The sequence below is a fragment of the Thalassophryne amazonica genome, chromosome 11, assembly GCF_902500255.1.
Source record: "Thalassophryne amazonica chromosome 11, fThaAma1.1, whole genome shotgun sequence".
Classification (NCBI taxonomy): Eukaryota; Metazoa; Chordata; class Actinopteri; order Batrachoidiformes; family Batrachoididae; genus Thalassophryne; species Thalassophryne amazonica.
The window spans coordinates 58926078-58941880 of NC_047113.1; the positions used below are offsets into that span (position 1 = coordinate 58926078).

The 15803-nt window shown below is 40.9% G+C and overlaps 1 protein-coding gene across 1 annotated transcript in view; it reads right to left on the reverse strand.

The window, feature by feature from the left end:
- Positions 1 to 15803, reverse strand: part of wu:fb13g09 (multidrug resistance-associated protein 5) — a 141292-nt gene that overhangs the window by 59390 nt on the left and 66099 nt on the right. The window contains 2 exon segments of the mRNA XM_034181897.1: positions 532 to 639; positions 2360 to 2508. Of these exon segments, the coding sequence (XP_034037788.1) occupies positions 532 to 639; positions 2360 to 2508 (257 nt within the window).

The window sequence follows — 15803 nt, forward strand, 5'->3', positions numbered from 1 at the left end:
GACAACAACAACAACAACAACAACAAAAGGTGGTGGTGGTGGATGTCTTATCATCAGGGGTGTCTTATATTTAGGCCAATACAGTATGTGTAGTACCTGTTTAAAGGACTTTGAATTCAGTTAAAGTATTAAGAATTGGAAAGAGTTTGGCAAAACATTATGAATCTGCATGGAGCAGGTCACTGTCTAAAACGGAGTAATTGTGCACAAAGAAGAATCATGTTGGAAGCCACCAAGACACATTACACATTTGAAGAAATTACATAATCCACTGGCTGTGACTGGAGAGCTGCTCCATGCATCCTGTCTCCCACTAATACTTTATCGGTAGCACACACACGCACGCACGCACGCACGCACGCACGCACGCACGCACGCACGCGCACACACACACACACACACACACACACACACACACACACACACACACACACACACACACACACACACACACACTCCCACCCCAAAATAATGAAAAGGTGTTCTGTACCCATTCTGTAAGAGTGGTAAAAAGTCCTTTTTTTTTTTTACCTGAAATCTTTTGACTGCCACAGAACCTTCAGATAGCGACCTTACAGCCATCGGTGTGACTTTCAGGGCAAAAGTCATGGAGTTGAAAACAGCAACCACAGTGAAAGCCTGAGACAGTTGTGTGCAGAAACAGAAACATTTACTTTTTTGATTCCGGCTGCATCCAAATGGTAAATGGACTGCATTTATATCACATTTTCATGGTCAAAGCATTTTACAGCAAAGCCTCACATTCACCCACAAAGATGTCTCAAGGTGCTGACATACAAGGTGCTCAGTGGCACATCAGGAGGAACATAGGCGTTAAGGACCTTACCCAAGTGCCCTTAGTGATTTTCTGTTCTGATGGGGATTTGAACTGAGGATCCTCTGGTCATAAGACCATTACTTAACCACTTGAACATCATGAAAAATGTTCTTTAATCCACTGCACAACCAGTAGTGGCTGAAACTACGGCATGTACAAAAACTCACAGGAGACAACCTGCTCTCACATCAATTTTAAATGTTTCGTTCATTTGATTAGTTCTCAAAAAGGTCATCTCAACGGATGATATCGCTGTCCTTTATTTTACAACCTGCAGGAATATTGGAATTATTTGATTCACTCTCACCCTCGGGCAAAAGGAAAGGGTAGAAGGAATACTGTAATTGAATTTGTGTGTCTGGATACATAACTCAAACACTATTGATCTGGACTGCACATCATTGTGTCGCTATTCTTCCTCCAAGATGATCCAGATTTGGATTGAAATGTTTTTTTCAAAGGACTCTTTAGCTGTAAGCAGTAAAGTTGGATTCTTTTTGTTCTTTCTTTTTAGATTTCTTGGGGCAGAATATGGAATTAGTAGATTACTGATGTATTATACTTGTATATCAATTCCATTGTGAGCTTTAAAAACAAACAATTATTTTTAAAGTCAATTCTGCATTTTTTGGAAACTATGTGCGCCAGAAAAGGACTAGTGTTGTCTTTTCTTTCTTCCAGTCAAACATCTAGCAGCTGTAATTAGGACCATTTATAGTCAAGAAATGCTTGAATGGGTCAACGTCATGTAGAGAGAAATTACAGTTGTCCAGGCAAGAAGTGATGAAAGAATGAATGACCTTTTCCAGGTATTTAAAAGATAAAAATAACTTTAATTTAGCTGTTCTAATCTGACTTGTTTAAATTCAAAGAAATCTAGAAAACACAAGATTTTTAACGATGTTGTCAGAGCTAGGAGGGCAAAATACAATTACGCCAGTTTTGAGAGAATGATGTTTGTCACCTTCTTACATTAAATGTCTTCTAATCAGTAAAAAAGGTTCTTCGGTGACAAAGTGCTGCCAGGTGAAACTTTGTGAAACTGCATGTCAGTAACAAAGAATATTATACATATATCTAAAGTGATGCATGCATAATGAATAACAAAGGCCCGAATAATAAAACTTGCAGGATGCCACATTCAATGGGAACAGGGGGGTAAAGTTTCCGAACAGTTTCCGAATTCAACAGAAAAAGGTCTTGTTACTCTCAGGTAGGAGGTAAATCATTTTAATAAATACCATGATGAGATCCCTGCATTCATGGTTACTAATCTGTATCAGATAATCTGAATGGAATGATTTATCTGGCTCTAGTGAGAAGAAACTTCCATAGGTGTCATGCTATTTCAGTTACTCTGACATTCCTCATAGGGCCAAACACAAGCACCTTGAAAAAGGAAGTCAGCAAGCTGTCATTGCTTTTCTTAACAAGAAATGAGAACCCGAATCGAGCTGCACCAAGCATGAAGATATTTTCAGTGGACACAGTATCCGTGGTACCACATATACAGTTTAATACCTCAGCTGCTGTAAGATCATATCCCAAAGCCATGTGTAGAGTGAAAGTGCACACACTAGCCATGACCACAATGATTGGAGCCACGCCCACTGTGAGGCTCTGGACAACCCCGGCTCGTTCCAATATGCCCCTCTCTTCAGATCGAACCTCTGTTGGTAAGGAAAGACAATAAGGAAAAATTGGTATATGTTAAAGACAAGGCATGAGTTAATAAGTGTTAATAATGAGTTTCCTGTTTCCTGTTTGGGAGATTGCATCAGTATCTTGGCTCTCTGTTGGGACTGTTTACACAGAGACTGCTACCTGCTGCTTTGGACTTTGAACTAATAGTCTTTTTCAAGACTTTTTTACTTTTTTACCTTTTTACTTTTTTTTTACTTTTTTACTTGACTCTACTGGTGGTTGGCTCTCACTGCGGTATTGTATCGCTTCCTGTTCCGGAGCACAGCGGTGTTTTTCTGTATCCGTTAGCTGTTTAATCTGCGCAGTTAGATTGACCTAGTTATCTAGATTACGATTTGTTTCCCAGTGTAATCTTTACGTGCCTTAACTAAAGCACTCCTTCTGCTGAATCACCTCTAAATTATTTACACATTATTCACTTTGCGTGTTTTTAGGAATCCGCTAGCTTAGCGTAGCTACTAGCTCTTAGCCGATTTAGCATGGCGGCTTCTCCTGTCTCTCCCGCACTTTTCTGCTCTGGGTGTGAAATGTTTAGTTATTCCTCGGCCTCCTTTAGCAGTAATGGTACTTGTAATAAGTGTAGCTTATTCGTAGCTTTGGAGGCCAGGCTGGGCGAATTGGAGACTCGGCTCCGCACCGTGGAAAATTCTACAGCTAGCAAGGCCCCTGTAGTCGGTGCGGACCAAGGTAGCTTAGCCGCCGTTAGTTCCCCCCTGGCAGATCCCGAGCAGCCGGGAAAGCAGGCCGACTGGGTGACTGTGAGGAGGAAGCGTAGCCCTAAACAGAAGCCCCGTGTACACCGCCAACCCGTTCACATCTCTAACCGTTTTTCCCCACTCGACGATACACCCGCCGAGGATCAAACTCTGGTTATTGGCGACTCTGTTTTGAGAAATGTGAAGTTAGCGACACCAGCAACCATAGTCAATTGTCTTCCGGGGGCCAGAGCAGGCGACATTGAAGGAAATTTGAAACTGCTGGCTAAGGCTAAGCGTAAATTTGGTAAGATTGTAATTCACGTCGGCAGTAATGACACCCGGTTACGCCAATCGGAGGTCACTAAAATTAACATTAAATCGGTGTGTAACTTTGCAAAAACAATGTCGGACTCTGTAGTTTTCTCTGGGCCCCTCCCCAATCAGACCGGGAGTGACATGTTTAGCCGCTTGTTCTCCTTGAATTGCTGGCTGTCTGAGTGGTGTCCAAAAAATGAGGTGGGCTTCTTAGATAATTGGCAAAGCTTCTGGGGAAAACCTGGTCTTGTTAGGAGAGACGGCAGCCATCCCACTTTGGATGGAGCAGCTCTCATTTCTAGAAATTTGGTCAATTTTCTTAAATCCTCCAAACCGTGACTATCCAGGGTTGGGACCAGGAAGCAGAGTTGTAGTCTTACACACCTCTCTGCAGCTTCTCTCCCCCTGCCATCCCCTCATTGCCCCATCCCCGTGGAGACGGTGCCTGCTCCCAGACTACCAATAACCAGCAAAAATCTATTTAAGCATAAAAATTCAAAAAGAAAAAATAATATAGCACCTTCAACTGCACCACAGACTAAAATAGTTAAATGTGGTCTATTAAACATTAGGTCTCTCTCTTCTAAGTCCCTGTTGGTAAATGATATAATAATTGATCAACATATTGATTTATTCTGCCTAACAGAAACCTGGTTACAGCAGGATGAATATGTTAGTTTAAATGAGTCAACACCCCCGAGTCACACTAACTGTCAGAATGCTCGTAGCACGGGCCGGGGTGGAGGATTAGCAGCAATCTTCCATTCCAGCTTATTAATTAATCCAAAACCCAGACAGAGCTTTAATTCATTTGAAAGCTTGTCTCTTAGTCTTGTCCATCCAAATTGGAAGTCCCAAAAACCAGTTTTATTTGTTACTATCTATCGTCCACCTGGTCGTTACTGTGAGTTTCTCTGTGAATTTTCAGACCTTTTGTCTGACTTAGTGCTTAGCTCAGATAAGATAATTATAGTGGGCGATTTTAACATCCACACAGATGCTGAGAATGACAGCCTCAACACTGCATTTAATCTATTATTAGACTCTATTGGCTTCGCTCAAAAAGTAAATGAGTCCACCCACCACTTTAATCATATCTTAGATCTTGTTCTGACTTATGGTATGGAAATAGAAGACTTAACAGTATTCCCTGAAAACTCCCTTCTGTCTGATCATTTCTTAATAACATTTACATTTACTCTGATGGACTACCCAGCAGTGGGGAATAAGTTTCATTACACTAGAAGTCTTTCAGAAAGCGCTGTAACTAGGTTTAAGGATATGATTCTTTCTTTATGTTCTCTAATGCCATATACCAACACAGTGCAGAGTAGCTACCTAAACTCTGTAAGGGAGATAGAGTATCTCGTCAATAGTTTTACATCCTCATTGAAGACAACTTTGGATGCTGTAGCTCCTCTGAAAAAGAGAGCTTTAAATCAGAAGTGTCTGATTCCGTGGTATAACTCACAAACTCGTAGCTTAAAGCAGATAACCCGTAAGTTGGAGAGGAAATGGCGTCTCACTAATTTAGAAGATCTTCATTTAGCCTGGAAAAAGAGTCTGTTGCTCTATAAAAAAGCCCTCCGTAAAGCTAGGACATCTTTCTACTCATCACTAATTGAAGAAAATAAGAACAACCCCAGGTTTCTTTTCAGCACTGTAGCCAGGCTGACAAAGAGTCAGAGCTCTATTGAGCTGAGTATTCCATTAACTTTAACTAGTAATGACTTCATGACTTTCTTTGCTAACAAAATTTTAACTATTAGAGAAAAAATTACTCATAACCATCCCAAAGACGTATCGTTATCTTTGGCTGCTTTCAGTGATGCCGGTATTTGGTTAGACTCTTTCTCTCCGATTGTTCTGTCTGAGTTATTCTCATTAGTTACTTCATCCAAACCATCAACATGTTTATTAGACCCCATTCCTACCAGGCTGCTCAAGGAAGCCCTACCATTATTTAATGCTTCGATCTTAAATATGATCAATCTATCTTTGTTAGTTGGCTATGTACCACAGGCTTTTAAGGTGGCAGTAATTAAACCATTACTCAAAAAGCCATCACTTGACCCAGCTATCTTAGCTAATTATAGGCCAATCTCCAACCTTCCTTTTCTCTCAAAAATTCTTGAAAGGGTAGTTGTAAAACAGCTAACTGATCATCTGCAGAGGAATGGTCTATTTGAAGAGTTTCAGTCAGGTTTTAGAATTCATCATAGTACAGAAACAGCATTAGTGAAGGTTACAAATGATCTTCTTATGGCCTCGGACAGTGGACTCATCTCTGTGCTTGTTCTGTTAGATCTCAGTGCTGCTTTTGATACTGTTGACCATAAAATTTTATTACAGAGATTAGAGCATGCTATAGGTATTAAAGGCACTGCACTGCGGTGGTTTGAATCATATTTGTCTAATAGATTACAATTTGTTCATGTAAATGGGGAATCTTCTTCACAGACTAAAGTTAATTATGGAGTTCCACAAGGTTCTGTGCTAGGACCAATTTTATTCACTTTATACATGCTTCCCTTAGGCAGTATTATTAGACGGTATTGCTTAAATTTTCATTGTTACGCAGATGATACCCAGCTTTATCTATCCATGAAGCCAGAGGACACACACCAATTAGCTAAACTGCAGGATTGTCTTACAGACATAAAGACATGGATGACCTCTAATTTCCTGCTTTTAAACTCAGATAAACTGAAGTTATTGTACTTGGCCCCACAAATCTTAGAAACATGGTGTCTAACCAGATCCTTACTCTGGATGGCATTACCCTGACCTCTAGTAATACTGTGAGAAATCTTGGAGTCATTTTGATCAGGATATGTCATTCAAAGCGCATATTAAACAAATTTGTAGGACTGCTTTTTTGCATTTACGCAATATCTCTAAAATTAGAAAGGTCTTGTCTCAGAGTGATGCTGAAAACTAATTCATGCATTTATTTCCTCTAGGCTGGACTATTGTAATTCATTATTATCAGGTTGTCCTAAAAGTTCCCTAAAAAGCCTTCAGTTAATTCAAAATGCTGCAGCTAGAGTGCTGACGGGGACTAGAAGGAGAGAGCATATCTCACCCATATTGGCCTCTCTTCATTGGCTTCCTGTTAATTCTAGAATAGAATTTAAAATTCTTCTTCTTACTTATAAGGTTTTGAATAATCAGGTCCCATCTTATCTTAGGGACCTCGTAGTACCATATTACCCCAATAGAGCGCTTCGCTCTCAGACTGCAGGCTTACTTGTAGTTCCTAGGGTTTGTAAGAGTAGAATGGGAGGCAGAGCCTTCAGCTTTCAGGCTCCTCTCCTGTGGAACCAGCTCCCAATTCAGATCAGGGAGACAGACACCCTCTCTACTTTTAAGATTAGGCTTAAAACTTTCCTTTTTGCTAAAGCTTATAGTTAGGGCTGGATCAGGTGACCCTGAACCATCCCTTAGTTATGCTGCTATAGACGTAGACTGCTGGGGGGTTCCCATGATGCACTGTTTCTTTTTCTTTCTGCTCTGTATGCACCACTCTGCATTTAATCATTAGTGATCGATCTCTGCTCCCCTCCACAGCATGTCTTTTTCCTGGTTCTCTCCCTCAGCCCCAACCAGTCCCAGCAGAAGACTGCCCCTCCCTGAGCCTGGTTCTGCTGGAGGTTTCTTCCTGTTAAAAGGGAGTTTTTCCTTCCCACTGTAGCCAAGTGCTTGCTCACAGGGGGTCGTTTTGACCGTTGGGGTTTTACATAATTATTGTATGGCCTTGCCTTACAATATAAAGCGCCTTGGGGCAACTGATTGTTGTGATTTGGCGCTATATAAAAAAAAAATTGATTGATTGATTGATAAAAAGAAGGAAAGAGGGTTAAATGACTCCTCTAGTCAGCATTAGAGTCTTGAACAAACACAGAAAAGACAGAAATAAACACACGGGCTCCGTGTCCTTAAATGGTTATAACGGGGACTTCGAAAGCTGATGACATCTTAATAACGTTTCAACTCTTGTCCCTCTTCTTTCATGTTTATAACTGCTACAATCACAGGCTGCATGCTTTCTTTACCCAGTCTGCTGGAAAAAGAGAAAAGCCTTGACATGTTTCACTTAACCCTATAGCACTTTGTGTGAAATACAAAAAAGCTCCCTGCTCCTTGTACGTTATTCCCCACAGGACTGTTTCTGCAGGTCGCAGTCCCCAACTAAATGGTAAACGGACTGCATTTATATAGCACTTTTCCATCTGCATCAGACGCTCAAAGCACTTATAATAATGCCTTACATTCACTGCAATGTCAGGGTGCTGCCACACAAGGCACTCACTACACACCGGGAGCAACTAGGGGTTTTAAGGACCTTGCCCAAGGGCCCTTAGTGATTTTCCGGTCAGGCTGGAAGTTGAACCGAGGATCCTCTGGTCTCAAGCCCAACAGCTTAACCACTAGACCATTAATTAACCTAATGTGTGTGATCATCCATTTAACACCAGCAGAAAAATGATGGGAAATGACTAAATTTATACAATACAAAATATTAAATAGGTATTATTTTACCCCATTTCGACTTCATAAGATGGGCATTAGTAAAGATGACTTGTGCTGGAAATGCCAAAAAGACAAAGGTACTTTGTTGCATGCTTTATGGGAATGTCCTCTGGTTTTTTCCAATATGGAATAGAGTTGTAAAGCACATGGAGGGTTGGTTACAGCGCAAATTACCTTTGTCGCCAAATCTGTGTCTGTTGGGAGACAGAGGTGTGGTACTGCAGGTTAATGAGTCAGTTTTTAGAGTGCCGACTACTGGATTTGTCACTTATGCTCGTCTTATTTTGATGGTATGGAAAGCACCCCAGACTCCAACTCTCAAAACATGGAGAGAAAGAATGACTGAAAACGCAGCATGTGAAAAAATGCTGGGAAAGCTAAAAGGAAAAAATGAGGCTGTAATAGAACAATGGGACAGTTTTTGCTCCTATGCCTCTACTACCTGTTGCAGTTGATGTTTATATGTTTGTTTTGCTTGTTGACTAAATATAAAATAAATAAAAACTTGAATTATAAAAAATATGAAGGGAAATGGCCCCATAACCCGCGACGTACTTGCAATTATGATGAATATCTATTATGATAATTAATTGGCAATCACTGAATAGCGAAGAAACAAGCCCCACCTGGTTAATTTGGAGCATGATTAAAGGGGAAAGTGATCCATATCCACGATGTACAGCATGAGCCTTGTGAGAAAAGGTATGGCTAATTTATGGAAAAGTAGCGCAACACTGACAATCATTCAAAACATCATAAAGGCCGAAACACTTTGCAAATTAACTCTGAAGCCAAGGGATCTGAACCAACTTTGATTATAGGGGATAACACAAGGCAAGACTCAAATGAATTGAGCTAATGAAAATGGATTTAGTGTCAGCGATATCTTGCCATTTTCCAAACAGTGTTTCTGATAATAACCAGACTATCAAAGATTTCCATATGGTATAAGATGACGTGATGTGATATTACCTCAGTACTGCCACATCATAGCAGTATCAGTATATCACCTGTCAAAAAAAATACATTTATTACTTGTCCCATATATGAACTATTGCACTGAGGTTTGGGGAAACGCATATAAAACAAATACAAATCCAATATGCTTTATAAAAAAGAAAACTATAAGAGTTTTCAGTAATAAAACACATTGTGAGCCAACAAACCCACTATTTGTCTGTTAACATATTTTGACTTGGTTGATTATATCACAATACAAATCATGTATAAAGTTAAAAATAAACTTTTACCTCAACATGTCCGGGAGCTGTTTAAAATGAGGGAGTCCAGATATAATTTGAGAGGAACATTATTATTTGATAAACTTAAGACTCAAACTACTGTAAAAAGTCAGTGTTTCCATAAAAGGTGTAAATATTTAGAATAACTGTTCTGATAGCATTAAATTATCTGGTACCTTAGTTGGCTTAAAAAGACTTTTTAAAAACAATATAATTACTTGTTATAGTATGAAGAATTAGGTTAACTGGTTTATTTATTGTTTTTTTTTTTTTTGGTTGTGCAGTGTGCACTATTCTTTGTTCACTGATTAATCTATATTGTCTGTGCTTTTTTTTTCTTTTTGGTATTGATATATATATATATATATATATATATATATATATATATATATATATATATATATATATATATACAGTAGTGTTCAGAATAATAGTAGTGCTATGTGACTAAAAAGATTAATCCGGGTTTTGAATATATTTCTTATTGTTACATGGGAAACAAGGTACCAGTAGATTCAGTAGATTCTCACAAATCCAACAAGACCAAGCATTCATGATATGCACACTCGTAAGGCTATGAAATTGGGCTATTAGTAAAAAAAAAAAGTAGAAAAGGGGGTGTTCACAACAATAGCAGCATCTGCTGTTGACGCTACAAACTCAAAACTATTATGTTCAAACTGCTTTTATACAACCCCTGGCAAAAATTATGGAATCACCGGCCTCGGAGGATGTTCATTCAGTTGTTTAATTTTATAGAAAAAAGCAGATCACAGACATGACACAAAACTAAAGTCATTTCAAATGGCAACTTTCTGGCTTTAAGAAACACTATAAGAAATCAGGAAAAAAAATTGTGGCAGTCAGTAACGGTTACTTTTTTAGACCAAGCAGAGGGAAAAAAATATGGAACCACTCAATTCTGAGGAAAGAAATTATGGAATCATGAAAAACAAAAGAACGCTCCAACACATCACTAGTATTTTGTTGCACCACCTCTGGCTTTTATAACAGCTTGCAGTCTGAGGCATGGACTTAATGAGTGACAAACAGTACTCTTCATCAATCTGGCTCCAACTTTCTCTGATTGCTGTTGCCAGATCAGCTTTGCAGGTTGGAGCCTTGTCATCAGGGCTTAATTTGAGGGGGAGCAAGCCAGAGCGCGCTCCGGAACCTCAGACGCGCGCTCCGGAACCTCTGACATTGGCTCCGCCAGCTATTTATACTGGATCCGTGATCCGCCACCTCTCTTGACTAACAAAATATTAAAAAAAATCACTGCGATTGCTCTCACTGCCAATCACACCGCCACCCTCCTGTCTGCTGTGCGGAATTGCACCAAATCTGGCAACAGGTCCAGGGGCTACGCTCGCTGTTTTGATCCGGATGTTGACAGTAGCCGCAGAGCTCCGTGGCCACCGAGAGAGGACTTGGATTCTTTGCGGGTCCTGCATCCATACCTCCGGAGGCAGTGAGCGAAGGGAGAGCCGCGCATTGTGTTCTGTGTGTGTCTGTTTATAATCTTCTTGCACAGAAGAAAAAAGAGAGTGTTTACACAAGAGAGAAAAGTCAGAAAATGTTAATGCCTGTTTGAGAAAAGTGTGTAGTGAGGGGTTTTACAGCCTTAAAGCATCTATAATAAGTGTAAAAAATAGCGCTACTTCGCGTTCACACCGGGCGCGATCAGACGCTACAAATTCGCGGGGGTCGCGTGGCAACGGACGCGCCTCCTTCACCTAGTGTGTCGCTCTTCTTGGGTGGACTTTCGCTGCGAAAATTCGCCCCGGTGCGTCATCAAATAGGAGGAGCTTCCATTCCGCTCGGCGTCAAGTCATCATGACGGACCTTGATCACGGAGCGAGTTGTTGTAAAAAGCTCCCAATACAGAGAGTATCATTATTTGCTGCAGGAGCTGCGTCTGGATGACGGCCGCTTTCGGCGGTCCTTCCACCTCTGCGGGACCCAGTTTGAGGACCAACTGTCCCGTTCACGCGCGCACGTGTAAACAATTAAAAAAAAAGAAACTCCACTGCTTGCTGCAGCTCACTCTTCCCCCAAAAAACTCTGTCATAATTGTGTTTAGAAACCAGTCACCATTTGCTTTATTATACATCTGTGTAGTTAATTAATAAAATATTCTCCACACAGACGATTCGCTCGCGAGCGCACATAAAAAAAAGAAAGAAAGAAAGAAAGAAAGAAACTCCGCGGCTTGCTGTGAGGCTGCTCCTCGCTCTTTCCCAAAAAAACTCTGTCATAATTGTCTTTAGAAACCAGTCACCATTTACTTTATTATACATCTGTGTAGTTAATAAGTAAAATAATCTCCATGGATAATTCCCTCACGTGTGCACGTAAAATAAAAAGAAAAACTCCGCTCCCACTGCTGTGAGGCTGCTGCTCGCTCCAAAAACTCTCTCATAATTGTTAAATAAAGGACAAAAGAGACATAAGTCCTGCTCACAGGCTGCTACGAGATACAGGACATGTTCACATCTTCAGTCAAACTCCAGACATCTCCACGTCACTACATATTCAGTCCCTGATTGGTCATCACGGCGCGACGAGACGAAAAAGTTCAAATTTTTCAACTTGGGGAGGAGGGCAACACGACATGACGCGACGCAATATCGCGCCACACATGCGCAAAACGCTCAAAATCGCTTCATTTGCGTCGCGCTGCGCGGTTTTGCGCCAAAACGCGTCCTTACATAGGGATTACATGACAACCTGTGGATGCAGTCGCTCATGTCGCGCCCGGTGTGAACGCGAAGAACGTAACTCCCGCGATAAATGAGGGACCACTATACATCATTAAACAGGAATTTGTACTCTATCCGGATTTGGTGTGACTAGTGTTATTAGGCCTACAATACATGCCCAGTTTATTTTCGGTGTAGCGCACAGCGTTGTTTGCTTGTTTCTTTTTTTTTTTTCTGCACCGGAGCCACCCATCCGCTGCGCTCCGGGACCTCCCACTTTACAAATTCAGCACTGCTTGTCATGGACCATTTTCTTCAACTTCCACCAAAGATTTTCAATTGGATTAAGATCTATTTGCAGGCCATGACATTGACCCTATGTGTCTTTTTGCAAGGAATGTTTTCACAGTTTTTGCTCTATGGCAAGATGCATTATCATCTTGAAAAATGATTTCATCATCCCCAAACATCCTTTCAATTGATGGGATAAGAAAAGTGTCCAAAATATCAACGTAAACTTGTGCATTTATTGATGATGTAATGACAGCCATCTCCCCAGTGCCTTTAACTGACATGCAGCCCCATATCATCAATGACTGTGGAAATTCACATGTTCTCTTCAGGCGGTCATCTTTATAAATCTCATTGGAATGGCACCAAACAAAAGTTCCAGCATCATCATCTTGCCCAATGCAGATTTGACATTCATCATTGGCAGCATCCTTGCTTGCCTCTACTGGTGGTTGGCTCTCACTGCGGTATTGTATCACTTCCTGTTCCGGAGCACAGCGGTGTTTTTCTGTATCTGTTAGCTGTTTAATCTGCGCAGTTAGATTCATCTAGTTATCTAGATTACGATTTGTTTCCCAGTGTAATCTTCACGTGCCTTAACTAAAGCACTCCTTCTGCTGAATCACCTCTAAATTATTTACACATTATTCACTTTGCGTGTTTTTAGGAATCCGCTAGCTTAGCGCAGCTACTAGCTCTTAGCCGATTTAGCATGGCGGCTTCTCCTGTCTCTCCCGCACTTTTCTGCTCTGGGTGTGAAATGTTTAGTTATTCCTCGGCCTCCTTTAGCAGTAATGGTACTTGTAATAAGTGTAGCTTATTCATAGCTTTGGAGGCCAGGCTGGGCGAATTGGAGACTCAGCTCCGCACCGTGGAAAATTCTACAGCTAGCCAGGCCCCTGTAGTCGGTGCGGACCAAGGTAGCTTAGCCGCCGTTAGTTCCCCTCTGGCAGATCCCGAGCAGCCGGGAAAGCAGGCCGACTGGGTGACTGTGAGGAGGAAGCGTAGTTCTAAACAGAAGCCCCGTGTACATCGCCAACCCGTTCACATTTCTAACCGTTTTTCCCCACTCGGCGACACACCCGCCGAGGATCAAACTCTGGTTATTGGCGACTCTGTTTTGAGAAATGTGAAGTTAGCGACACCAGCAACCATAGTCAATTGTCTTCCAGGGGCCAGAGCAGGCGACATTGAAGGAAATTTGAAACTGCTGGCTAAGGCTAAGCGTAAATTTGGTAAGAATGTAATTCACGTCGGCAGTAATGACACCCGGTTACGCCAATCGGAGGTCACTAAAATTAACATTAAATCGGTGTGTAACTTTGCAAAAACAATGTCGGACTCTGTAGTTTTCTCTGGGCCCCTCCCCAATCGGACCGGGAGTGACATGTTTAGCCGCATGTTCTCCTTGAATTGCTGGCTGTCTGAGTGGTGTCCAAAAAATGAGGTGGGCTTCATAGATAATTGGCAAAGCTTCTGGGGAAAACCTGGTCTTGTTAGGAGAGACGGCATCCATCCCACTTTGGATGGAGCAGCTCTCATTTCTAGAAATCTGGCCAATTTTCTTAAATCCTCCAAACCGTGACTATCCAGGGTTGGGACCAGGAAGCAGAGTTGTAGTCTTACACACCTCTCTGCAGCTTCTCTCCCCCTGCCATCCCCTCATTACCCCATCCCCATAGAGACGGTGTCTGCTCCCAGACCACCAATAACCAGCAAAAATCTATTTAAGCATAAAAATTCAAAAAGAAAAAATAATATAGCACCTTCAACTGCACCACAGACTAAAACAGTTAAATGTGGTCTATTAAACATTAGGTCTCTCTCTTCTAAGTCCCTGTTGGTAAATGATATAATAATTGATCAACATAGTGATTTATTCTGCCTTACAGAAACCTGGTTACAGCAGGATGAATATGTTAGTTTAAATGAGTCAACACCCCCGAGTCACACTAACTGTCAGAATGCTCGTAGCACGGGCCGAGGCGGAGGATTAGCAGCAATCTTCCATTCCAGCTTATTAATTAATCAAAAACCTAGACAGAGCTTTAATTCATTTGAAAGCTTGACTCTTAGTCTTGTCCATCCAAATTGGAAGTCCCAAAAACCAGTTTTATTTGTTATTATCTATCGTCCACCTGGTCGTTACTGTGAGTTTCTCTGTGAATTTTCAGACCTTTTGTCTGACTTAGTGCTTAGCTCAGATAAGATAATTATAGTGGGCGATTTTAACATCCACACAGATGCTGAGAATGACAGCCTCAACACTGCATTTAATCTATTATTAGACTCTATTCGCTTTGCTCAAAATGTAAATGAGTCCACCCACAACTTTAATCATATCTTAGATCTTGTTCTGACTTATGGTATGGAAATAGAAGACTTAACAGTATTCCCTGAAAACTCCCTTCTGTCTGATCATTTCTTAATAACATTTACATTTACTCTGATGGACTACCCAGCAGTGGGGAATAAGTTTCATTACACTAGAAGTCTTTCAGAAAGCGCTGTAACTAGGTTTAAGGATATGATTCCTTCTTTATGTTCTCTAATGCCATATACCAACACAGTGCAGAGTAGCTACCTAAACTCTGTAAGTGAGATAGAGTATCTCGTCAATAGTTTTACATCCTCATTGAAGACAACTTTGGATGCTGTAGCTCCTCTGAAAAAGAGAGCTTTAAATCAGAAGTGCCTGACTCCGTGGTATAACTCACAAACTCGTAGCTTAAAGCAGATAACCCGTAAGTTGGAGAGGAAATGGCGTCTCACTAATTTAGAAGATCTTCACTTAGCCTGGAAAAAGAGTCTGTTGCTCTATAAAAAAGCCCTCCGTAAAGCTAGGACATCTTTCTACTCATCACTAATTGAAGAAAATAATAACAACCCCAAGTTTCTTTTCAGCACTGTAGCCAGGCTGACAAAGAGTCAGAGCTCTATTGAGCTGAGTATTCCATTAACTTTAACTAGTAATGACTTCATGACTTTCTTTGCTAACAAAATTTTAACTATTAGAGAAAAAATTACTCATAACCATCCCAAAGACGTATCGTTATCTTTGGCTGCTTTCAGTGATGCAGGTATTTGGTTAGACTCTTTCTCTCCGATTGTCCTGTCTGAGTTATTTTCATTAGTTACTTCATCCAAACCATCAACATGTTTATTAGACCCCATTCCTACCAGGCTGCTCAAGGAAGCCCTACCATTATTTAATGCTTCGATCTTAAATATGATCAATCTATCTTTGTTAGTTGGCTATGTACCACAGGCTTTTAAGGTGGCAGTAATTAAACCATTACTTAAAAAGCCATCACTTGACCCAGCTATCTTAGCTAATTATAGGCCAATCTCCAACCTTCCTTTTCTCTCAAAAATTCTTGAAAGGGTAGTTGTAAAACAGCTAACTGATCATCTGCAGAGGAATGGTCTATTGAAGAGTTTCAGTCAGGTTTTAGAATTCATCATAGTACAGAAACAGCAT